General features: G+C 35.8%; 1 protein-coding gene across 1 annotated transcript in view; it reads right to left on the reverse strand.

The window, feature by feature from the left end:
- LOC145246803 (uncharacterized) overlaps window positions 1-20,011 on the reverse strand; it is an 86,952-nt gene extending 66,941 nt beyond the window's left edge. Inside the window, exons 1-2 of the mRNA XM_080108603.1 lie at window positions 19,568-20,011; window positions 1,119-1,282 (exon numbers count right to left, since the gene is read on the reverse strand). Coding sequence (XP_079964729.1) covers window positions 1,119-1,282; window positions 19,568-19,680 — 277 coding nt within the window. The 5' untranslated portion in view covers window positions 19,681-20,011. The remainder of the gene's footprint in view (window positions 1-1,118; window positions 1,283-19,567) is intronic.
- Between the last annotated feature and the right edge of the window lie 4,576 nt (window positions 20,012-24,587).

Raw genomic sequence — 24,587 nt, forward strand, 5'->3', positions numbered from 1 at the left:
GGATTGTACCACAGGATTTTTCTCTTACGGTTTCTATTTGTATTTGTGTTTTGGTGTGTTGGTTCTTTGAACTCAATTTGCGTGTTTTTGTATCCACTTTCTTTAAGGCCCTGTTATAGAAATATTTATGTTTATTAAATGTTTCAAGATTGGAAGAATTGTCACTGATTCTTTTACTAATGGATCTGGGGATATGCCTAATGATAGATTTTGGGTGATTTGATAGGGGGTGTACATAAATTGGGTTTGAGTTTTCCTTCCTATATGGTTGGTAGATGCCTTTCCTTAAATCAAAGTTCACATCCAAAAAATTTACAATTTTAACATCTGATATAATATCCACTTTTAATTTAATTCTATGGAATTCATTTAAGATAATCTTTTTGGTTCTTTCACATTTAGGGCCGTTGGATTCCTTGATGATCATCAGTCCATCATCACGATACAAGCCTATATCCATGACATTGATGTCTTTGGTTAAGTTGTATAGTATGAATAGACCTACTAAGTCTGTCATTTCAGCAGAATCCAAAGAACCCATGGAAATGTCAAACAGGTCATTTTGATCTTTTTTCAACCACTGATCATTTCCACTAATCAATCTAGTATTTCTACATGTCCGTATAATTTCAATTTCAGTGTCTTTTATATCAGACAGGAGTTTAGCAAACTCTCAAATTAAATCAACATATAAACTAAATCTATGGATTAATACAGCGGATACCATTAAATGGTTTTCCAATATACAAAATAAAAAGAATTGTACTTTCTTACAATTTGATATTGTGAATTACTATCCCTCCATATCTAAGGAACTATTCGAAGAGGTGATGGAGTTCTCACATGATACATTTTGCAAAATTGTTGACAGCTGCTTGAAGACTCCCTATGTGACAGATATATGTTGTCTTATAGTTGTGAAAGACAATATATATCTGCCATATCAAGATTGAAGTAGATGAATGTTGCTAACCGCCCCAACCAACATTATATCTATCATTACTGACAACTACAAAGAACAAAAGATGTTGGTTGACAAACACCAGATTAGATTTAACAGGTTAACTAATGTCTTTTTCCAATTTTCAAAAATATAGAAAATCCAAATGAAAACTTACTTTTTAGACTCTCAATATGATTTCCTAATTTTGTTTCAAAAATAATAGCAAGTTTTGCACAACCTAGGACGACATCTTGAGGAGTTATTGCACTAAATTGTGGATGTTCTTTGAATCGCATGACGGCATTTGTTTCAGCTGTATCTGGCGGGATTTCTGGAAGTCTGCAAAAGAATGTTAATAGGTTAAATTAGTTTTGCCTACTATATAAAAGTGGTAATTTTGTGTATTCGATTAAAAAGTCAGAAACTACACAAGATTCACTGATCTATGGTTTGTCAGTGTATTTAGTGAGGTATCAACCTAAAATAAAATAAAAATGAAGTAATATTCATTCCTTTAAAGTCACCAGAGATAAATTAGTGCATGACGGGAGAAATGGTTTCAAGAGAAACATGTTATACACACTTTTTACTTTTAACTCTTATATCTTGTTGTCAAAGTCCAGGTGACTCCTGATAACCCAATTGGTATTACATTCTGCAGATTTTTTCTTTGCTCTTAATCCAAACTTGAAATTGATGACTTGCATCAAATCTATTGCTGAAATAATTGTTGGCTCATTCTATCGCTCCATCCAGTATATGCAATGCTCTGCATATATAAGAGTAGGAAGATGGAACATTGCTGTCACATCTGTTCTAACCTGACTTCACAATCTAGTGAAAGATGATTTATTTTATTCTGTACCAGTTTTTCACAGAAAAGACTTTGGTCTTTCTCTATCATTATTTTTATGGAAATTTATGATACAGCTTCAATCTATGATTCCACCTTGTAAAAGATTCATAACAAGAACTTATCTTTCTACCACAACTACAAAGGACTTACCTTTCTTTCTCCATGTGTCTAACATCAAACAAAATATCAATGAACAGAGTTTCTTTCCAAAAAACCCTCTCTGTGAAAAAACTGCTTCCCTAGGGGTTACAACATATTCATCTTTAAATCTAATGTGAATAAAAACTTGCCATAAATCACCCTCACATTTCATCAAATTTCATTAATTCCTTTCATTATTTTCAATCCTTTAGTTCATCATCATTCAACTGTTAACCGATCCATATCACTCTTACCCTCAAGTGGCTCAGCCTTGGTAAGTGGTAACTCAGTAGTATAAATAAAACACATCTATAAAGCTATTATGATATTCTTCTTCTTCCTTAATAGTTATATCAACTTAATTCTCTAGGGTATGCCTAACAAAAGATGTTTACAGATTTCAAGAGGCAACATCCTCTAAGAGTTTCGAGTTAACTTTAGTAATTTCTGTCCAGATTTTTATTCTCTAAAATTTAATAGCAAGTGAAAATGCTTAATGGAATCAAATAATATTTATAAATCATATAGAGGTATTTGGATGTTTGTTCATATATAAATAGAGACATGTGATTGGTTGAAAAAAATAAAAATAAAATAGGCAGAACAATACTAAGGAAGTAGTTTTTACAATGTCAAGTTTGAATCTCATGTCAGTCTAAAGGATTTTTTTTAATGGATAAGTGTTTTATGAATTTAAAATTAACATTGCAAAAAATGTGGATGAAGTATGGAATAAGGAACCTGGAAGCCGAGCAACACAAACAGGACATTTTTCAATTGACACCAGCTGACTGCCAACATACATGTCATTTGTCAACAAACATACACAATACAGAGTTGTTTGTTTTATTAATTGATTTTTTAATATAAAGAAAATATTTATTTACACAAAAATGGAGAGAATATATTTTTTTTATGTAGGGTAATTTTTTTTTTCTGGGGAGGGGGAATTTCTTTTTTTAAGCAAAACATTTTAATAAATGAACATAGAGATTGTGATTTTTTGAATAGGTCATTCCGTGTCAAATGATCCAGAAATATAGGATTTTGGAACCCATATCCCCAGATCTGGTTGTAGATAGACAATATAGGAACTAAGAAATCTTGAAAATTTGAGCACATAACTCCAAGCAGTTCCTGATTTAGAGCATTTTTTGTTTTGATGTTAGTCACATAATGTGACGCCAGGGCGACAATTTTGTGATGTCATTCCTTTGAATATTTTCTGATTGGAAGGTTGTATGGCCCTGAAAATTCAACAGGCAAGTTTTTTGACCCAAGGAATCCAAAAATGGCACCAGATTTTCTCAAAAATGAAGCCGTATAGAGATATTACGTTTTTTTGTTTTGTTTTTTCACACGTACTCCAAAATTGAATAAAAAAAGGGTGTGGCTGGCATGATAACGCATTACTTTTTTCATATATTTTTCTTAGACACAAATTGTCTCTGGACTAAAAATGGTTACAAGTTCTTGTTTTGTTCACTCATAGTTTCTGTTGAAAGTCGGATATATTTTTGATGATAATGAAAGATATTCCCTCCCCCTATTGGATGTGATAATCAATTTAGACATGTGTTAAACTTACGTCACACCTTAATTTTGAATAAAATTTTGAGTAAGCCAGATACTAAAACAGTTAAGTTCTGGTAAAAATTTCAACGACCTACAGTCGTCAAGATTAGTTGATAAGCCAGATAAAAAGTATGCTTTTTTGATAAGAAACCAGTAATAGGATGGTAAAAATCTTAAGAAACTTCTAATACTATCTCAAGCCAACAATTTTGATTAAGAAACTTCTTGAGAAACTTTTTAACCCTCAAAAGACTAGGTGTGTGTGTGTGGGGGGGGGTCATTTTGACGCAACTTTTTAAACTTTTGTTTATATTTCCCTGAAAACATGACTGTTTTCGCTCTAATTTTCTATATAGCTTCCTGAATATTTCTAAGTGTGAAAAAATCAAATTTACAAAATAATTTTTCTCTAAGGGTGTCCTTGAGAGTAACCCCTATCAAATTTTTCAGAAATTCCAAAATAATAAAAGTGACCTAAAATGATCAAAATACAAAATTTTATTGCTTTTCGTGATGGAATACTTAAAACTACATGGAATTTATCTGAAAACATAAAAATGTTGATTATAGTAGCAAAACTTGACAAAAAAAAAAAATGCGTTTTCCTGAAAATCACAAAATTTCTTTACTTGACCATACTTCTTGAAGTCACTGCACATCAATAAAATGCAAAGCACATCAATAAAATGCAAAGCACATCAATAAAATGCAAAGCACATCAATAAAATGCAAAGCACATCAATAAAATGCAAAGCACATCAATAAAATGCAAAGCACATCAATAAAATGCAAAGCACATCAATAAAATGCAAAGCACATCAATAAAATGCAAAGCACATCAATAAAATGCAAAGCACATCAATAAAATGCAAAGCACATCAATAAAATGCAAAGCACATCAATAAAATGCAAAGCACATCAATAAAATGCAAAGCACATCAATAAAATGCAAAGCACATCAATAAAATGCAAAGCACATCAATAAAATGCAAAGCACATCAATAAAATGCAAAGCACATCAATAAAATGCAAAGCACATCAATAAAATGCAAAGCACATCAATAAAATGCAAAGCACATCAATAAAATGCAAAGCACATCAATAAAATGCAAAGCACATCAATAAAATGCAAAGCACATCAATAAAATGCAAAGCACATCAATAAAATGCAAAGCACATCAATAAAATGCAAAGCACATCAATAAAATGCAAAGCACATCAATAAAATGCAAAGCACATCAATAAAATGCAAAGCACATCAATAAAATGCAAAGCACATCAATAAAATGCAAAGCACTGATAATTTTTGTGGATATGTGATCTAAGAATGTTAAGGAATGCAAAGGATATAAAATTGTTTCAATTTCTTGTGTTTCGTGGGCAGATGGCAAAAGATCTGGAGGCAAGAGGGTATAATGTAACACCAGGTCACTTTCTTTGTCAGTGCACAAATAAATATGTGAGTCTGACAGTTGATGACACAATGGATCCAGACTATGAAACTGTGAGTTCTGTGAAAACTTCACAAAAAAACCTTGAATGTGAGGCTGGTATCCATGGATGTTTCCCTTGTAGTTCTGCACATTGTTGCTTCTCCTAGCTGTGTTCATAGCATCAAAAGGCAGTTAGAACGAACTGTTGAAACATTCAAAAGTGACATGTCCATGGTGATAAAGTTGGCGTTGGTGAACTGACTGTGCAGAATTAATGCCTTCGTGAAACAGACATCAGAGAAAAAGCAACAAAACTGGATTGATTACATTATCTGATGAAAAAGAAGTTAAAGATGCTTCAACTCCAAATCATGACATTTGCTCCTGATTTCTGATCTCATGAATACAAATCCAAATTCTTCAACGTATACGAGTATGTTGTTCAGACTGGCAGAGAACTGACAAATAGTATTTTGTCAAAACCTAACTCAATTTTTCCTGATGATGAATACAGTCGCCAAATACCAAGCAAAAAGGACTTTGTTAGTTTAGCAAAGGGTTTCGCAAACAAAAACGCTTGATAATGTGTAATTTGCATGAACTTTATGTTGCAAGTGATGTGTTTTCGCTCTTTTGATCTTTGGATCTATACATTCTGTTCTGTGACATACATCAGAATGCAAAACTTCTTTTCGGTGCCATCAAGTGGAACATCACTTACAAAGATTTGATTTCAATGTTAGTTTGTGATTCTTCTAAGAAAGAGTGTATAATGCATCGTTCTGAAAATTGCTCTGGTAGAGTAGCATTGCAGAAATTCTTGGATGAAGACCTGTATGATATGAAGCCCAATGACCAGTTTCATTTTAGTCAATGGGACACAACCGGCCATGCAACATTAACATGTGCAAATATAAAGATCTGTTGATTGACGCCTTTGATAATCTTACTAAACACTCATATCTAACAAAATGCCAAGCCAGATACTTGAATCGAAAGAAAGAGAATATTTGTTCCAATAAGGTCCTTGTTCTAGGAGACTTTGGAGAAAACTTTCAATTTTTAATACAAGACGAAATTCAAAGTTATCATTGGAGCAAGGAATATTGCACTCTGCACTCAGTCGTGATTTACTACAGAGATTCTGATCAGCAGCTAAAGCACATTTCATTATGTTATATTTCGATGACAAAACCCATGACATTGCATTCATGTATCAAACTAAGACACTGACTGTTCACTGAATCCAGACTTTATTACTGCATGTGAACAAATGATTGCTGCATGTGAACAAATGATTGCTGCAGGGCTCAATATAAAAACTTCAAGAATTTCATCAATTTATGCTTGGTATTGAAGGTGAGTAGGTTTTCTTCACCACCAGTCATGGAAAATTCCCTTGTGATGAAACTGATGGTTCAGTAAAACGCCACGTGGCTAAGTGGTCACTTCAATGCCCTCTTAATAATCAAATCTTCAATTATAAAGCCATGCTTGCTATCTACCAGATGTCTGCCATCCGTTTCTTTGCGATCAGTAAGGAAACCATGGAGAAGGTGAGAAAGTCGCTCGAAGCAAGGTTTTCCAGTGCCAGGAACCAGAGCTAGTCACTGTCAACATCACAAATTGGCCATAAGTTTTCCAGTGTGGATGAACTATATATTGATATTCATAATTAACTTGCCATGAATTCTTTATATCTCTGACATCACACCAATCCAATATATAACCTGTATTTCTTTCTGGTGAGTTGGTATTGTGAATGAAATAAATGCAGAGGAAGCTGATGTAACTGTCAAGTTCATGCATTTCCATGGACAATGCAAGACATACAGTTGACTGCAGATTGAAGATACATGGTTTTTTTCCATCAAGAAAATTCTTTGTGTTGTATCCCCGACAACATGTACCGAAGGACATACACAATAACTGACCACGATTATCAAAAAACCATTTCTGCATTTCAATGGGATAAAGAACACAGCAATATAAGTAAATGTTGAATGCTGACTTTAGTTGTGAAATCCACTATTTTCTGAATACCATTTCACTGCAACTGTTTTATCTTTTTACATATTCAACTTTTTTTTAATGGATGCCTGTTTGAAGATGACATAGAATTTGGCAGGAATGGTCACTCCCCTAACATACATATTGACCATACAGATCAAAACTGGTTATTTCCCATGAAGGTACTTCTCAGGGAATAGTTCAAGTTCGTTTTTGTGTACGAAATAGTATGTTCGCTCAAAGAGGGGCCTAGCTAAAACAAACAACCCTTATCAAAATTGCCACATTTTGTATAAGCAAATGAAACAAGAGTAGGAGTCAAAAAGGCAGAAAATGAGTGTACATAAGTTTTTGAAATGTCAAGATTTTTTCAAAAGTTTTTACTTTCAACAAACAATGTGAGTGAACAAAACATGAACATTTTTGGGTGGAAACACAATTTAATGTACAAGATATGGAGAAAGCCTTTGTGAGAACTACTTTTATTGTAAATATCTTATGGAATTGAGCCTGTTTACTTTTAGCATCTGGCTTATTCCAAAATTAAGGTGTGACATAAGTTTAACACATGTCTAAATTAGTTATCACATCCAATAGGGGGAGGGAATATTTTTTATTATCATCAAAAATATACCCGACTTTCAACAGAAACTGTGAGTGAATGAAACAAGAAGTTTTAACCATTTTTGGTCCAGAGACAATTTATTGTGTCTAAAAAAAAATATATAAAAATAATGTGTTACCATACCAGCCACAGTCTTTTTTTAATCAATTTTGGAGCACATGAAAAAAAATAAAAAACTCTTAAGATTTTGTCTTTATTTTAAAATTTAAATGCATTATTTTATAAATTTAAATTAAATATAAATTACATAATCGTAGACAAGGAATTCAGTAAAAAAAAATCATTTAACAAGAGACACACAATGTTTTTATTTGTTTATTTAGAAATTTTGTCAAAGAAAAAATATAAATGCAACCTATAAAAAAGTAAATATTCAATATTTTTTCTTGAAAATAAATTTTAAGAAAAAACGAAATTGAATAATTGTCGGGAATGAACTCATTTTAAAATGAGAAATTACTCGACAGACACCATCTGTGTTCGTTTATTTTGTTAAAAAAAGGATCTGCCTCAGGAAAATGCACCCAATATAAAAAATATATTCCCCCACATTTCTTTAAATCTTTCCTTAATATTTAAAATCAACAAATAAAACAAACAACTCAGGTTGTGTATGTCTTTTTATAAATAACACATGCATTGGCAGTTAACTGGTGGTGATTAAAATGTGTCCCTTTTGAGTCTCTCAGCTTCTGGGGCCTTTATTCCATGCTTCATCCAAAAACACATTATCTAAATATATATTTTTTTCAAATTAAGTAAACTTTTTTTTTGATAATCCACAAAAAGTAAAAGCGATATTTGGAATAAATTAAAAGTAAATTTCTAATATTTATTGACCCCAGCCAATGTTTATTGATCCCCACCCCCTCCCTGCCCAAATTTTTTTTAAAAAACACAATGTGTAAATACATTCATCATGGTTACTTTTTCATTCGAAAACTAAAATGCATATTTTTTTCACAAAATTTCAAATATTTTTTGTAGTAACTTTGAAAGTTAATTAAAAGATGGAAATTGACATACGCAGGTACTATACCAACACCAAACAGCTTAACTATATTACATTTTATTTTAGATGAAAAATTAATTAAAATTTCACCATTGAAATGGTTGCTGATAATTTAAGATCAAATTATTTACTAGATGTACCCGGCCACACGTTGCTGTGCCCCAGTTTTTATAAATGGAAAACAAGCACAAAAAAAGGCAAAATATGTTTCTTATGTTTGTATTTACGATAGTTGTGGACACGTTAGGGTGACAGGTGTAAACACGAGGGTTTCATTTTAGTATGGAGCAAGCATTTGAAAATAGAAAAAAATTTTTTAGCCAATTTTCTTTTTGTATGAAAGTATAGTGTTTTATCAATAATAAATCGATCAAAAAAGTGAAAAGAAAACTTTTTAATAATTAAAAACATACTATAAATTTACTGAATATATATATAAATATATATATATATATATATATATAATTTAACAAAGTTGTGTTTTATTTTTTAAACACACGCTCACACAAACACATGCAAGGATTCTGAGAACTATGAACCCTTAACAATCAAGGCTGTCAACCCTCGGCATTTCCTCATGTAACTGAAAACATGCTATACGACATAAAAATATCTATATGTGATGTTGCCAAGCTAATCAAAAACCTCGATCCCAGTAAAGCAACTGGCCCTGACAGTATTCCAATTATAGGGCTAAAAAAACTTTGACCAGAACTAGTGCCCATACTTACAAAGTTATTTAAGCATTGAAATGCATCCTAATCCCATGGAAAATCTTATCAGTATGTCCTGTATTCAAGAATTCAGGTGATCGTTCATCTCCCTCTCAGTACAGGCCAATAAGTCTCCTGTGCGTCATGAGTAAATTACTAGAATCTGTGTTAAATAAAGAAGTAGTCAACCATCTCAGCGAAAATAACTTCCTTAGTGACATGCAATATGGTTTCCGTTCTGCTAGATCTACAGCAGACATGCTTATAGTTTTATCTCACAGGATTGGCGAATCTTGCCACGGGGGTTTCTTCTCCAGGGCAATTGCTCTTGACATATCAAAAGCCTTTGATAAGGTATGGCACAAGGGTCTACTTCACAAGATCTCCAGCTATACCATAGCTGGAAATGTCTTCTCAATCATTAAATCATTTCTCTCTAATAGATAAATAAGAGTAGTCGTTCACAAGTAGAAATCAGAAGCTCTCAGTATTAATGTTGGGGTTTCTCAGAGGCCCATTCTGGGCCCAACTCTCTACATCAATGTTACATCATTCGTAGACATTTATGCTGATGACACCACCATCTATGGCAGCACATCAAAGACAGTAAATGACTGAGGTCTCTCTGATTCTCTCTCCTCTGATCTTGAGCACATGGTACAATGGGGAAAGATGTGGCCGGTTACTTTTAACGCATCTAAAACCGAGCTTCTATCCTTACATCATCAATGCTCTGATGCCCATCTGGCATCAATTGAAATGAATGGCTCTCGTCTTGGGGAGGCTTCATGTGTTGATAAGCTTCTGGGCCTAACCTTTACTTCTGATCTGAAATAGAACATGTATATCAAATCTGTTGCCAAGGCTGCTGGGAAAATGGTAGGATCGTTCTACCGCTCGAGTAGATATCTCACTACTGATGCAATTCACTACCTATATAAAAGTAGGCATCCCAAACCAAAATTTTATTTACATTATATCTAAAAAAAATTCACGTGGTCATATAGATTTTTGTAAGTCATAAACAAAAGTACCAAATTTATTTTGGTAGCTCAATTAGCCATCAAGTTATGATTGTTCAAAGTTTGTTGGAAAGTTGAAAATTTGCTATCATGATCCAGAAGCCAAATTTCATAGTATATAACTGAAAATGTAAGCTACTAACAAGTGAAAAATCCTTATAAATGTAATGTCATTTTGTGGTAAATGAAAATTAATACTAATGAAAGCAATAATTATTAGATGAAACCAACCTAAAAACTAGGCAAAATCCCACTACCAACGGGAAAAAAGTGCAAATATGACACGGAAATGCAACTTTGACTGTTCATATCAATTTCATTTCAATAGCTAATGTATTGAATCTTCTTAGTATAATTCATAACACATTAGAGATCAAGATAATTTTTTCTTTTAAAAAACAACTCAATTGTGGACCATGGACAATTTGGTGAAAAGGGCAAAAAAGGGTTAAAAAAAAAAAATGAGTCAAAAATATATGTTACTGAAATTGCTGTAAAAATGTAACCATTGGAGGTAGAAGGTTGAAACTTTGCAACTTTACTAATTTTTGGGTGGTTGTTTTTGTTTTACGGCATATCAACCCTTTTCAGATTATTTAATGCCGAATCCAGTGATTTTGAAGAAAATTTTTTTTAATAGAGTGTATTTGTTTTTTTTAACTAGGTTTCTATTTAAACCATAGTTGGGACCCTAACAGGTAATACCAGTCTGGGTCAGAGTGGATTTAGGAGCAATGGCAATTAAAGGGTGGCTCCACACTCCTCAAAGCCTGCAAGCTGGGGCCTCACCATCGGATATAGTTTAAGGTCATATCCAGGACCGTACTAATTTTTGGGTGAGGGATTCAAAAAAATGTTTGCCTTGTTTCTAATAACAAAACTTTTTGCCACAGAAATATTTCTATTTTGGGGAATTTAAACTTGCCAAAAAAAGGGTTGACAACAATAAGATTTAGAAATTTTTTATACAAAAAGTCACGACTCATTTTTTTCAAGCATTGAAAAACTTTCAACTTGAAAGACAAGTAAACAAGTAAGATATTTTATAGGCAGAAGTCTTACTACAATTCCTTTCTTTATTGATTTTCTCTCAGAATTCTTTCATAGGTTTTTGCTATGGTAGATATATCAAGAACACTCCAAATCCTACCATCACTTGAAACTGGCATTACCTCAAAACCCCATCTGCCATCAAAAAAATCTTTTCTAACTTTGGTTTGCAATAAAAATTTTATTACAGTGCTGAATGCAGATATAACCTCGATGACTTGGCCAATGTAAAAGTTGGTGTCATAATAGACAGCAACCCATTGTTCTTGATGCTCATAACTGAAGATATCCTGAGATGGTTCTTCATCACAACTGCAGGAGTTATCTGAATGTTCAGCAGATTCACTAAGGGACTTTTTTGTTGCTTTGGCGGGGGAAATGAATCAACTGGATTTCTTCAAGTAGTCAGAAAGAGCAGCTTCCAGTTGAATTTTATTTCCACTCTGGTGTTGGTTTGACACTTAACACAACCTATAGATATCTCAGTTCAAGTTTACCAAAAACACTTGATAGAACATATGTCTTGGCGGTACTTCTACAGTTAATTGCCGAAAAACACCTGTCTAGCTGAAGTGACTGTCAATAATTTTCCCCATTCTTTATCTGTGCCTAAATCAAAACATAGATTCTATGAACAAAGCTTCTTTCTTAGAAGTGCATGCCTGTGGAACTCTCTTCCGTTTGCCTGTTTCCCACCTGACTACAACTTGGATGTCTTCAAGTCCAACATAAACAAATTCCTAATAAACCGCCCCCTAAGTAAGACACTTTATCAAATCTCCATTACTAATGATTACTACGATTTTATCCCATTGATTACTGTACACGCAATAACCCTTATCCCCGAGTGGCTTCCAGGCCTTGATAAGTGGTGACTCCCATGTAAAAAAAAACAAAAAAAAAACAGCCTTGAAGGACTTACTCAGATTCTTGGAAATTTAAAGAATCATAGACTAGCTGCAAAGTTTAATGCTAAGGAGGATTTGGTTACTATAGATGGATTACTAGGACTCAATCCAGTACCTGGAACCTTTAAAAGATAATCCCTTGCATGTATGGAGCAGCATTCCAGACACAAAAAGGACTAATCCCTTTTGGAAATAGGTGCTCTTTTCTATATAAACACCAGATTAAAAACCAAAAAAGAACACATTAATTATGCAGAGATGTTGGCTAAAACTCCACCACTTCCATCTTCCAGAATCAACTACGTGGGTCACCCAGAGGAATCCTACCCAGACCCTCTAAAAAATTGGGTTGAAGAGGGTTGGAGAACATGTTCAACCTTGAATCTATTGGATTACCCACTGACGAGAAATTCTCCACCTTGAATGAAAAGAAGGTTAAGCAGTTTAGAGATTCCATCACATACAAAGATGGTCTCTATCATGTACAACTTCAGTGGTATGAAGATAAATTAAAATCGGTACCTTCTAATTACAATGCTGCTATTCGGGTGCTAGAAAAGGTTAATAAGGATCTGGAGAAGAAATACCTGTATAATCAGTATCTGCAAGTTTTTCAACAATTTAACAACTCTATATGAATTCCCCATAGGCCAGTGCTAAAACTAACAGACCAAGGTGAGACCGATGTTTAATTGTTCTTATAAGCATAAAGGCTCAGTATCATTGAACAAAGCAGTATATCCTGGAGTGAACCTGATGACTGACATGTTAAAATTAATGATCCGATTCCGAACAAACCGATATGTCTTGTTGGCATTTCTGATGATTTGTCTGGCATCAGAAAGAGATCGTAATCGGTTTTGCTTTTTTCTGAAGAAAGGTGAAAATTTACATTGCTACAGGTACAAAACCCTTATATTTGGCTTCAATCCAAGGCTTCTTATTTTGAATTACGTGTTAAAGTTTCATGCAGAGAAATTCCCTTTGGATAAATGTTCGGAAGCACTGAAATCCAATTTTTATGTGGACAACCTAGTGAAAACTGCAAATAATTCAGAAAACCTATCTGATTTGTATATCTCATAGGATTAGCGAATCTCTCAACAAAGGCTTCATTTCTAGGGCAATTGCTCTTGACATATCAAAGGCCTTCGATAAGGTTTGGCATAAAGGCCTACTACACAAGATTTCCAGCTACGGTATAACTGGAAATGTTTTCTCTATCATTAAGTCATTTCTCTCAGATAGGCTCATAAGGGTAGTGGTCGATGGGCAGAAATTAGAGGCCCACAGTATTAATGCTGGAGTCCCTCAGGGGTCCATACTGGGCCCAACCCTCTTCCTGATCTATATCAATGATCTCCCAAAACACATACTAAAATCTTTCGTTGACATCTATGCTAATGACACAACCATCTATGGCAACACATCAAAGGCTGTAAATGATGATGTTCTCTCTCATTCTCTCTCCTCTGATCTTGAGCGCGTGGTACAGTGAGGAAAGTGGTGGCTGGTTACCTTTAATGCATCTAAGACCAAGCTACTATCTCTACATCAAAAATGCTCTGATCCCCATCTGGCATCAATTGAAATGGATGGCTCTCGTCTAAGGGAGGCCCCAGGCTTTGATAAGCTCCTGGGTTTGACCTTTACACCTGATCTTAAATGGAACACATACATCAAGTCTGTGGCCAAGGTCGTTGGGAAAATGGTGGGATCCTTCTACCGCTCCAGAAGATATCTCACTAATGATGCAATTCTCTATCTATATAAGAGCCAAGTACGTCCAAAGATGGAGTACTGCTGCCACATCTGGGCGGGGGCTGCTAAAAACAGCCTATCCTGCCTTGACAGAGTACAAAATAGACTCCGTGGCTTGGTGGGGGATGCCCTTTTCTCTACCCTGCAACCTCTTTCCCACAGAAGAGACGTAGCGAGCCTGTCATTGTTCTATCGTTATTTCCATGGCAGGTGCTCGTCTGAGCTCCATTCTCTGGTCCCCCCTCGCCAATCTTTCTCAAAAAACACCCGACTAGCTGAAACCACCGTCAATAATTTTCCCCACTCCCTATCTGTGCCTAAATCAAAACGTAGATACCATAAACAAAGCTTCTTTCTTAGAACTGCACGCCTGTGGAACTCTGTTCCGCTTGCCTGTTTCCATCCCGACTTCAACCTGGATGTCTTCAAGTCCAACACAAACAAATACCTAAGTAATGACACCTTACCAATTCTCCAATACTATTGCTACACTATCCCTTTGATTACTGTACACACAATAACTCTTATCCCTGAGTGGCCATTGGGCCTTGATAAGTGGTGAACTCCATGTAAAAAAAAAAAAAATTTTTTTTTAAAATAACTCTGCGAGAGAGCGTCTGCAGAAGGGAGATTTTAATTTACAGTCTTGCAATTCCAACTGTGTAACACTCCAAAAGAAAATGGAGGCAGATGGAACGTTATCAGGATTCAACTCTGGTTGGGAAAAGATGCCGGGTATCAATATGACCCTGTCCAAGATTCAATAAGGGTCTCCCCACCATCATGTGACTTGGAGGCATCAACTAAGAGGAAAACATTATCGGAGACCTCAAAGGTATTTGATCCTTTGTCTCTTTATTTACCTGTGACAGTGCGAGGTCGTTTATTGATGAGAGAAATATGGAGACAAAAACTGAATTGGGATGATATGGTTCCTCAAGGTATGAGTTCAGTTTGGAGAACACTGGCAAAAGATTTATCAGTGTTAGACTCTGTGTCTTTCTCCAGGAGGGTTATAGATGAAGGAAAGGATACAAAGTTATTCTTCTTTTGTGATGCGTCTAAAGCCTCATATGGGTTTGCGGTATATGGAAACTCATCCTTGGTATTTGCAAAAGCAAAAAATGGCTCCTCTGCAGGGAAAATCCCTCACAACGTTGGAACTTCTAGCAGTGTTTTCAGCAATGAAATGCTTCCTTTTTATAAAAGAGTCCCTAAAGGACATTCCTATAAAAGATGCCTACATAATCACAGAGAAGGTTAAATCTGATTTTAACATAAAGGGGAACTTTCAGTATGCTTCAAAAGTTGACAACCGGGCCGATTACATCACCAGAGGTTTGACCATCAAGAAATTTAAGGAAAAATTTTCTCTTTGGTATGACGGATCTAAATGGATAAGGCAAGAAGAATCCTCCTGGTGCCATTGTGAGTTGGATTGCCTTTTTAAAGTTCAGATGGAGCAGATTGGCGCTTCAGTAAATTATGCCACAGAGAATGAAGTGGCTACATCAGAAGTCAAATTGGAAAAAAAATTTCCAGTTTAAGTAAGTTGATCAGTGTAACTTCACTGATATTCAAGTTCATTAACAATTTAAAAAAGCGGGAGATGGATCCTGAGTTACAAGCAAATGCCTACCTGATCAAGACAATACAAAAACAATCCTTTTCAAGGGAGTTGGACTTTTTGTTAGACCCTAGAGAAAATAGCATACCTAAACTGGTGAAGAATTTGAATCTTCTTTTGGACCACAAAGGCATCATATGATCGAAGGGAAGAATAGGAAAATCGGAGTATCACTCATATGAGGTCCAAAATCCTATTTTATTGGAAAATGAGCATTATCTAACAAGATTGATCATTCAAGAATACCATCAAATAAGCCAACACTTAGGCTTGGCCACAACATTGAATGAAATACGATTGGCAGGTTACTGGATACCACAAGCCAGACAGGCTGTTAAAAATATGGTTAGTACTTGTGTGAAATGTAAACGCTATAATGTCGTTTCCTTTCCAGTACCAAATTCGGTCAACTTACCAGCCCCTCAGGTGAATTTTGTCAGGCCCTATTTGCATACCGGTGTGGATTTTACCAGCCATGTCTATGTTAAAAGACAAGAAAAGGATTATAAAATGTACATTCTTCTATGTACATGTATAAGTATTAGGGCTGTGCATTTGGAACTGGTTCCGGATATGACTGTGAAATCATTTATTCAACCATTCATTAGGTTCACGAACGTGAATGGAATCCCCATATCTTTATTAGGATAATGCTTGCACATTTAATGCTGACGCCAGAATCATTAACTGGGGCATGATAGCGGACAAATTCAAGGAAAGGTTTAGCCTATATGACTTAAAACATTGCACAATTCCACTGTTTTCACCTTGGTACGGTGGTAGTTGGAAAAAGGTCTATCACGACCATAAAATTTTGCTTATATAAAGCTATAGAAAGAGGTAAAGTAAACTATTTTGGTCTACTAACAATTTTGTCTGACGTGCAAAGGGCAGTAAATAGCCGTCCCCTGACATATAGGAGCTCTGAGGATGCTGATCTGAATGTCTTAACCCCTAACTCTCTCATGAATGCAAATGTTGGTTAGGGAATAATAATGTGGTTGGAAAACCAGGATCTGAAAACAATCAACCCTCTTAGTCGAAATGACTTCCCGTTCCCGGGAAGAAAGACTGACTAAATTTAGGAAAGTTTGGAATGAGGACTATTTGTTGAGAGAAAGGGCAATGATCTTGGCTGATTGTTCTTTTGAAGATAAAGTAAAACCAGGGGATATAGTGCTCATAAAAAGCCCTTTTAAGATGAGGCCTTTCTGGTGCCTAGGTGAAGTTCTGCAGCTAATCGAAGGAAGTGATGAATTGGTGTGCATGGTGAAGGTGAGGAAAGGAAATGGCGCTATAGACACATACTCTATCAAGCATCTCTTTCCTCTGGAATTCTCTCAACAGCCGGGAGAACCTGACCCTATAGGCATGGAACCATCGAGTTCACAGGATGTAAGCCAGGACCCACAACGAAGAGAGAGTACTATAATTTGGATCTGTCCTACCTGTAACAGACCTGAGGATACCAGACCTATGATAGCCTGCGATAGATGCAATGACTGGTTTCACTTCAGCTGTGTGGGTCTAACTGAAGCACCACCAGAAGATGAACAATGGTTCAGTCCGACTTGCAACCCTCAAGGAGTTGTAACTGGTAGACCCAGTTTATCAAGAGTCTAAACAAACTATTTTATTCTCTTAATAAAGATTTTTTTTTTTTTGTGGGGAATGTGTGAGAATTTTGAATTATTTGACTTACCGAGGGTAGATCGGCGGGGAAGAAAGGAATGCTGGTAGCTGTGACCAACCCAGCCGGTGGTCTGTTAAGCAAAGAAACTGGGTGCCTATTCCTTACGAGTTAAATAGATGTTCCAGTCACGTGTGAATTTCGTTGAGAGTTTGGATACATAAAAGAGTGGCCGCTCTACGATTGTTGTTGTCTTTCAGACAAACTACACTTCAACCATCGTTCTCATCTGTTACTTTTACAAGGAAGGACTGCTTGTAAGCAACGTCGACATTTCGTTGCAAGACTTCAAATGCCTTTTCTCCCCCACTCCCACTTGTCGGTAAGTTAATTCCTATGAAAGTTTGAAAGAAGATACAGAAAATAGATTGACATTATTTTTTAAATTTTCATTTCTTTTATTGACGCACTAAAAATATTATTTTAAACAACTTTTAAATAAACAAAAACTCGCCTAAGAATATTAGTGAAACAAATTTGTTTACGTTTTCATTCGGTCGCGCGGTTCGTTCATGCTGACAGTTGATTTTTCGTAATGATACTTCTTACTTCGGTCACTTGGCATTAAGTTGTAAATCTCGATGTGTAGGTACATTCACTTTTATTAGTAGCGTTCCTTGATTTATGAGCGTAGTCATAGGACACCAACAGATTATTAAAGAGGAGATATTTCTCTACAAAATGGTGCCATTTTCGGAATTTTTTCAATTTCTTTATTTCTTTCACTGAATAAATCAAGTTGGATTTTTTATGAAAAACAACTTAAACCCCTTTTTTAAGCTCACCGTATTGATAAGTGACCTTTTTTCTTTAAAATGCTATTTTTTTATAAGTAGAGACAATATCGCGCACACCAAATTTGAAAAACAACATTTTTTGTGTCAAAAAATAAAGCGGCGTTCACAAAAATTGGTGACATAACTTGAAGTAGTCTGGAAAAAAAATTATTAAAGACACAAGAAAAAGAATTATATATCTATAAAGCAAAAAGATTAAATTTTATTTAAATCAAAACTTTATCAAAATAACCCAAAAAATAAACGAGATATCGCAAGTTGAAGTTAAGGGAAATTTAACTTTACTTACCAGCTTTTGCATCCTAAACTAGGCTAGTTTGGGATACCTAATAAAAGCCAGGGGCGGCCAAATATGGAGTACTGTTGCCACATCTGGGCTGGAGCTTGAAACCCATGTTTGTTTGTTTGCTTGTTTGATGCTTGTTAAGATAGTCGACAAATCGATTTTTTAAATATGTAGTTTTAAGCCAAAACGATATTATGTACTTAATTGTCATGTTGAAAATAGTAACATATCAAAAAATTACGAAAATTCATCGAGTAGAACAATAAATACTGCACACCATGAACAAATAATCTAAAATATTCGTTCCTAGTATGCCCCCTGTGTGTGAACGCTTCACTGTCTACTTCATAACGTCTAAGAAAAATACAATTTTACCAAAGTTTAATTTTAACTTTCTACTCGATGAATTTTTGGATATGTTACTATTTTCGACATGGCAATGAAGCACGTAATATTGTTTTTGCTTAAAACGACGTATTATAAAACATCGATCTGTCGACTCTAGCTTATTTTAAAACTAACTTATCCATAAAATTAATATTTTACGGAAGAAAATGTTAGTTTTCCAGTGGTTATTTTGACTGTGTCAGGGTGTACACGACGACACCCTTCTCACACGTTCAACTTTTTGTCTTTTCGCGATTTTTTCAAGACATTTAAAAGAAATCATAAAAGAAAAATAATGATTAAATATCATATTGATACGTTATTTGGTATAAAGTTTTGCTTTAAAAAAAAAGAAAACAGAAAACAAGCAAACTTAAAAATAATAATAAAAAGAATTTTTCGACCTGCGACACGAGAAAAGCTTAACCGCTGGTCACGGTCATGAGAAGGAAGTTAAATTGAATCAACGACATAAAAATTCATTCATAATTTTATAATGAGTTCAAGAAACATTCGATTTCCAGTAAAAATATTTTAAAAGATAGAATAAAAATGCACTGTTGACAAAATATTATGTAACAATTTAAACTTCCAGTAGAGAGAGAAGTAATATAAATTTAACCTTCACACTAAAACATTTTTTTAGACTGCTACGGTAAAACTTGATTGGTTTGATTATTTAAAAACAAATACAATGCGGATTAAGTGCATTGAAGAAATAATGAACTTACAAAACATAATAAGAGTAATTTCTGGAAGATGTTCGCCATGCTGACTTGTTGAAATAATTATGAGTTTGTTGTATACAGCGACAAGCACGAGTTCTAATCACGGAGGCCGCCATGTTCTTCTCAAAGGGAGAGAACTACGGAACGGAATCACGTTTTCACACCAGTCTCGGCAATCGGCATGGTTGAGTTTCGTCCTGCCCCTGCCGTAGATGTATCAGAATTTTGAGGGGGAATTTTTTACACCCCTAACACGAAACTGCGAATAAAATATAAACAACTCGTAATTTCTCTTTTAAAAGTGGGTTGTTTATTTTCTTTATGAAATATACTTCCAAAACAAACTATTAAAGTTGTATAAAAAGTAATAGAAAATATCATATTTTTTAAAAAACAGTTTTTACAAAGTGCCGGCGCACTTCCATGCAGCCATTTTTTTTACGTAATGAAATCAATTGAATTTCACGAGTTAAATATTTTTCAGTTTTTAAACCTTCAAAATCTATCAAAATTTTTCTGTTGATTCAATTTTTACGATATTTTCAGGGTCAATGTGAAATTTTATGCTCTTTCCAATAAACCGAATATAATATTTTAGACAAACGTTTTTATTTATCCCCCCCATTTTGAAATGTTTATTTAAATTTAAATAATTAATTAATGGGTGCTAGTGCAGAGATAGGTGTATCAGAATTTTTGTGGGAATTTTTGACACCCTTAACACGAAACTGCGAATAAAATATAAAAAACTAGTAATTTCTCTTTTAAAAGTGGGTTGTTTATTTTCTTTATGGATTATACTTCCAACATAAACTATTAAAGTTGTTTTAAAAGTAATAGAAATATTTTTTTTTATTTTTTAAAAAACAGTAATGAAATTAATTGAATTTTACGAGCTTGTTGCGGACCAGGATATAAATACCCTAACTCGCTACAAGAAAAAATAATGAAACGAATTGAATGAAGGAAACAAAGAACTCAAATGCTGGAATAAAATAAACATGTCGTTTATTTTCTGTTGAGAAATTAAAGTCTTGGGTGTACACGTGTTCATTCGGCCGTTGACGACTACGCGCGTGGAAGGAAAGGGTAATGCAATAGAGAAATGCGAAGTGGCAAGCCGGCCTGTAGAAAGAGAGGGTTAAGCTCAGTAGAGAGTCGCGCACATGTCTGCGTTGATGGACCAAAACCGAAGGGGGAGATAGAGTGAGAAAGTCAATCCAGTTCATGGAGAGAGAAAGCGTATAAAGTGTACGTGCGCTTATCTCACATTACAGTAGCAGGAAAAATGACGTTAGGGTGCGCGGTCGGTTCGTCGACTCAACAGGTCGAACGCTGGTCCGGACAAAAAAAGGGAAGTTGACAGGTTTTGTTGACTTTTATACTGGGGTCAGTGTTCTGGGTGCGCATGTCTGGTTTTCACTTAAAAGGAAGTGATGTCACAGCTCGGGTGTGTGTATGCGCATGAATGTGAGTGTGTGTATGAGGCTGTGTATATGCGTGCGTGTGTGTGTGCATACATGCATGCGTACATGTGGGTGTGTATATGTGAGGGAAAACATGTTCGAACAAGCTCAGTATTTTTCAATTTTTAAACTTTAAAAATCTATCAAAATTTTTCTATTGATTCTTGAGGCTTGATATCATTGGGGGTGGTGTCGGGTTAACTCCCTCTCCCAATTCACCTTCATACCCAGGTTGGCCTGTGTCATCTCTCTCTTCTATGCTGTTACCTTCATTCCTGACTATTTCGCTCTGCACTCCGCATGGCTGGTGAATCAACGATGTAAGTGGGAGTGCTTCTGCAGTTTTTTTCAAGTCGACCCTATTCCATCGATATAGCTCCCCATTCACTTTTACATTGTATGACCGTTCATCCAGTCTCTCCCATACAATTGCCTTCTTCCACTCTCTCTGGCCCTTTATGTGGGGTTTCATCCATACTACATTTCCAGGGTGTAACGGTTGAAGTGGTTTCACTTTGTGGTTAAAAAACTGTTCTTGTCTCCTGCTGTCCCGTTTGACACACTTTTTGAGGTTTATGGCCAATTCTGGTCTGAGTAACTCCTCTCTAGTTGGGAGAAGCGTTTTGTTCTCCTTGACATCAGCTTCTGAGCTGGTGATAAGAGACCCTTAGATGGTGTATTCCTATGATCCAACGTTGCTAGGTATAGATCAGCCTTATCTTCCATCGCTTTCCGGAAAAGGTTCTTTGCCATTTTTACTGCAGATTCCACTTTCCCATTCGCCTTGCTATTGTATGGACTGACAGGTGTATGTATAAAACACCACTTTTTAGCAAAGGTGGAAAAATTCCTGGCTGCTAAACTGAGGCCCATTATCAGTTACCACCTGATCTGGTATTCCATGTCGTGCAAAATGATGTTTCAGTTTGGTTACTACTGTCATAGCTTCTGTATTTTGAAGATGATCAATTTCCCAGAATTTGCTCATGTAATCCACAGTACAAAGATAGTCTCTATCTGTAAACTTAAACAAGTCCACTCCAACTTTCGCGCAGGGTCTGTCAGGAACTTCATGAGCCATTAATGGTTTGGCTGGATTGGCTACTTCGTATTTTCTGCATGTGGGGCATTTTGAAACATAGTCTCTGATCTCACTGTTCATGTTTGGCCAATACAAACATTCTCTTGCCCTTCTGCAACATCCTTCTATTCTTAGGTGTGTAGAATGCAGCTTCTCCTTCAGTATAGCCCACTGGGTAATTGGAACCACTACACGATTACCCCTGAAAATTAACCCATCTTGTACAGTCATTTCATTTCGTATACCAAAAAACGGTCTCACCTCTGGGTCAAGATGTATTTTTTCGTCAGGCCATCCCTCCACAATTACTTGCTGCAACTGCTGCATGCTTCGGTCTTCTTTTGTGGCTGAGCGCAGTTCAAGCAGCCTCCTCTCTGTTACAGGAATGTATTCAGCTTCCTTGACATCATCTTCATTGTCCATATCTTCGCTGTTCACTCCGTGGATATATGCTCTTGATAGCGTGTCTGCAAGGAACATCTTCCTACCTGGATGGTATAGAACGGTAGCATCGTAAGCCTGTAATCGCATCAGCATGTTTTGCAGTCGTTTGGGGCATTTTCCCAACTCTTTTTTCATGATAGCTTCTAATGGCCTATGATCGGTCAGTACCATTATCTGTCGACCAAATGTATATTGATGAAACCGTTCGGTAGCATAGACTACTGCTAGCAGTTTTTTTTTTCAATTTGCGCATATCAGGTTTCTGTGTCAGTCAGCGCACGGCTAGAGGTTGACCTTCCTGCAGTAGTGCAGCCCCCATACCCTTCTCACTTGCATCACATTGAATGACCAAAGGTTTGTTGGGTTCATAGTATCTCAATACTGGTGCCTCACTCACTAACCTTTTAATTTTTTCAAAAGCTCTTTCATGAATTTGGGAACACGTCCATGGCACATCTGCCTTCACTAAATTCTGAATTGGGGCCGTCACGTCGGAAATATGTGGCAGAAACTTTGCTAAGTAGTTCACAAATCCAGCCAATTTTTGCACGCCTTTAACATCTGTTGGGCATGGCATCTCTTTTATAGATTTTACCTTCCCAGGGTCAGGAAGTAACCCATCACTGGTTATCGTGTGACCTAGGAAAGATATAGATGTTTGTTGTAGGTTCAATTTTCCAGCATTCAATTGAATCCCATGATCACGGCATCTCTGCAACAGTTTTCTCAGTTTTTTGTCATGATCAGCTGTTGCTTCCTCCATTGTTTTACCTTTCCCAATCACCAGAAGATCATCTGCTTTGTTGATCACACCCTCTAAATCCCATACATTGTTAAAGAGGGCCTTTTGAAATATCTCTGGAGCTGGAGTAATCCCAAATGGTAACACCTTCCACCGAAACCGACCAAATGGCGTGGTATATGTAGTCAAACGACTGCTGACTTCATCCAATTTCAAATGCCAAAATCCATCTCGTAAATCCAGGGTGGAAAATACTTTGCTGTCAGCCAGTTCTGGCAACAAATCATCCAATGTAGGTAGTTGGAAATGTTCCCTTTTCAAAGCTTTATTTAGTGGTCTTGGGTCTATGCAAATCCTGAGATTTCCATTTTTCTTCATCGCCAATGCCAATGCACTTACCCATGGAGTTGGCTCACTTACTGGTTCAATAACTTTCTTTTTAACCAGTTTCTCCAATTCAACTTTTAATTTGTCTTTCAGTGCGACTGGCACTCTTCGTGCTGCAGCTACATTTGGTGTTACTGCTGTATCCACCTCCAAATGTACCGCTCCAGGTAACTGACCAATTCCTTCTTAAATACATCTCTGAACTCGTTTATAATGCTGTCAAAGTTCTGGCTGCTGGATTCATCCACTTGGGAAATTTTGGCTATCATTTTGAACTGGTCCTGGTTGATTGTGATGAGTGCCATCTTCTGAATTGCATTTGCTCCCAGTAAAGGATGGAAATGCTCTTTTACAATGACAAACTTAACTGCATATTTTTATCCAGTTTGGTCCATGTTGCAGTGTACACGCTCTGCATTCTCTCAGTTTTTTCCCCTGGCTTTTTCTTGTATCTGAACTCCACTCGGTTCACTCTCTCAGGCCTTAGGATACTGGCTTGTAACGTTACATTTTCAGACAGCTTACAAATGTCTATACATCTTTGTAAATCCAACTGTCTTATTTTAAGTAACTCAGCTTGTGTCTGAGGGTTACGTATTCCCAGCACTACTTGATCTCTGAGTACTGAGGAAACGCAATTGTCACAAAAATTGCACGTTTTTACTAACGTCCGAAGTGCCGTAATAAAAGATGCCACGGTCTCTGTTTCTCCTTGCTTTCTCATGTGAAAAACATAACGCTCGTAAGTTTCATTTGTTTCCCCTATAGCATATTTATCAAACGCCTGAATAATTTCCGTAGGCGTTCTTTCATCTTCGGGCGTTGAAAATTGAAACCTGTAGTACACTTTCAAAGCATCATCCCCTAACGTATGAAGCAAAAGTGCAGTTTGATATTGTATCG

The sequence above is a fragment of the Euprymna scolopes genome, chromosome 24 (genome assembly GCF_053919585.1).
Source record: "Euprymna scolopes isolate OS-2025 chromosome 24, ASM5391958v1, whole genome shotgun sequence".
Lineage (NCBI taxonomy): Eukaryota > Metazoa > Mollusca > Cephalopoda > Sepiida > Sepiolidae > Euprymna > Euprymna scolopes.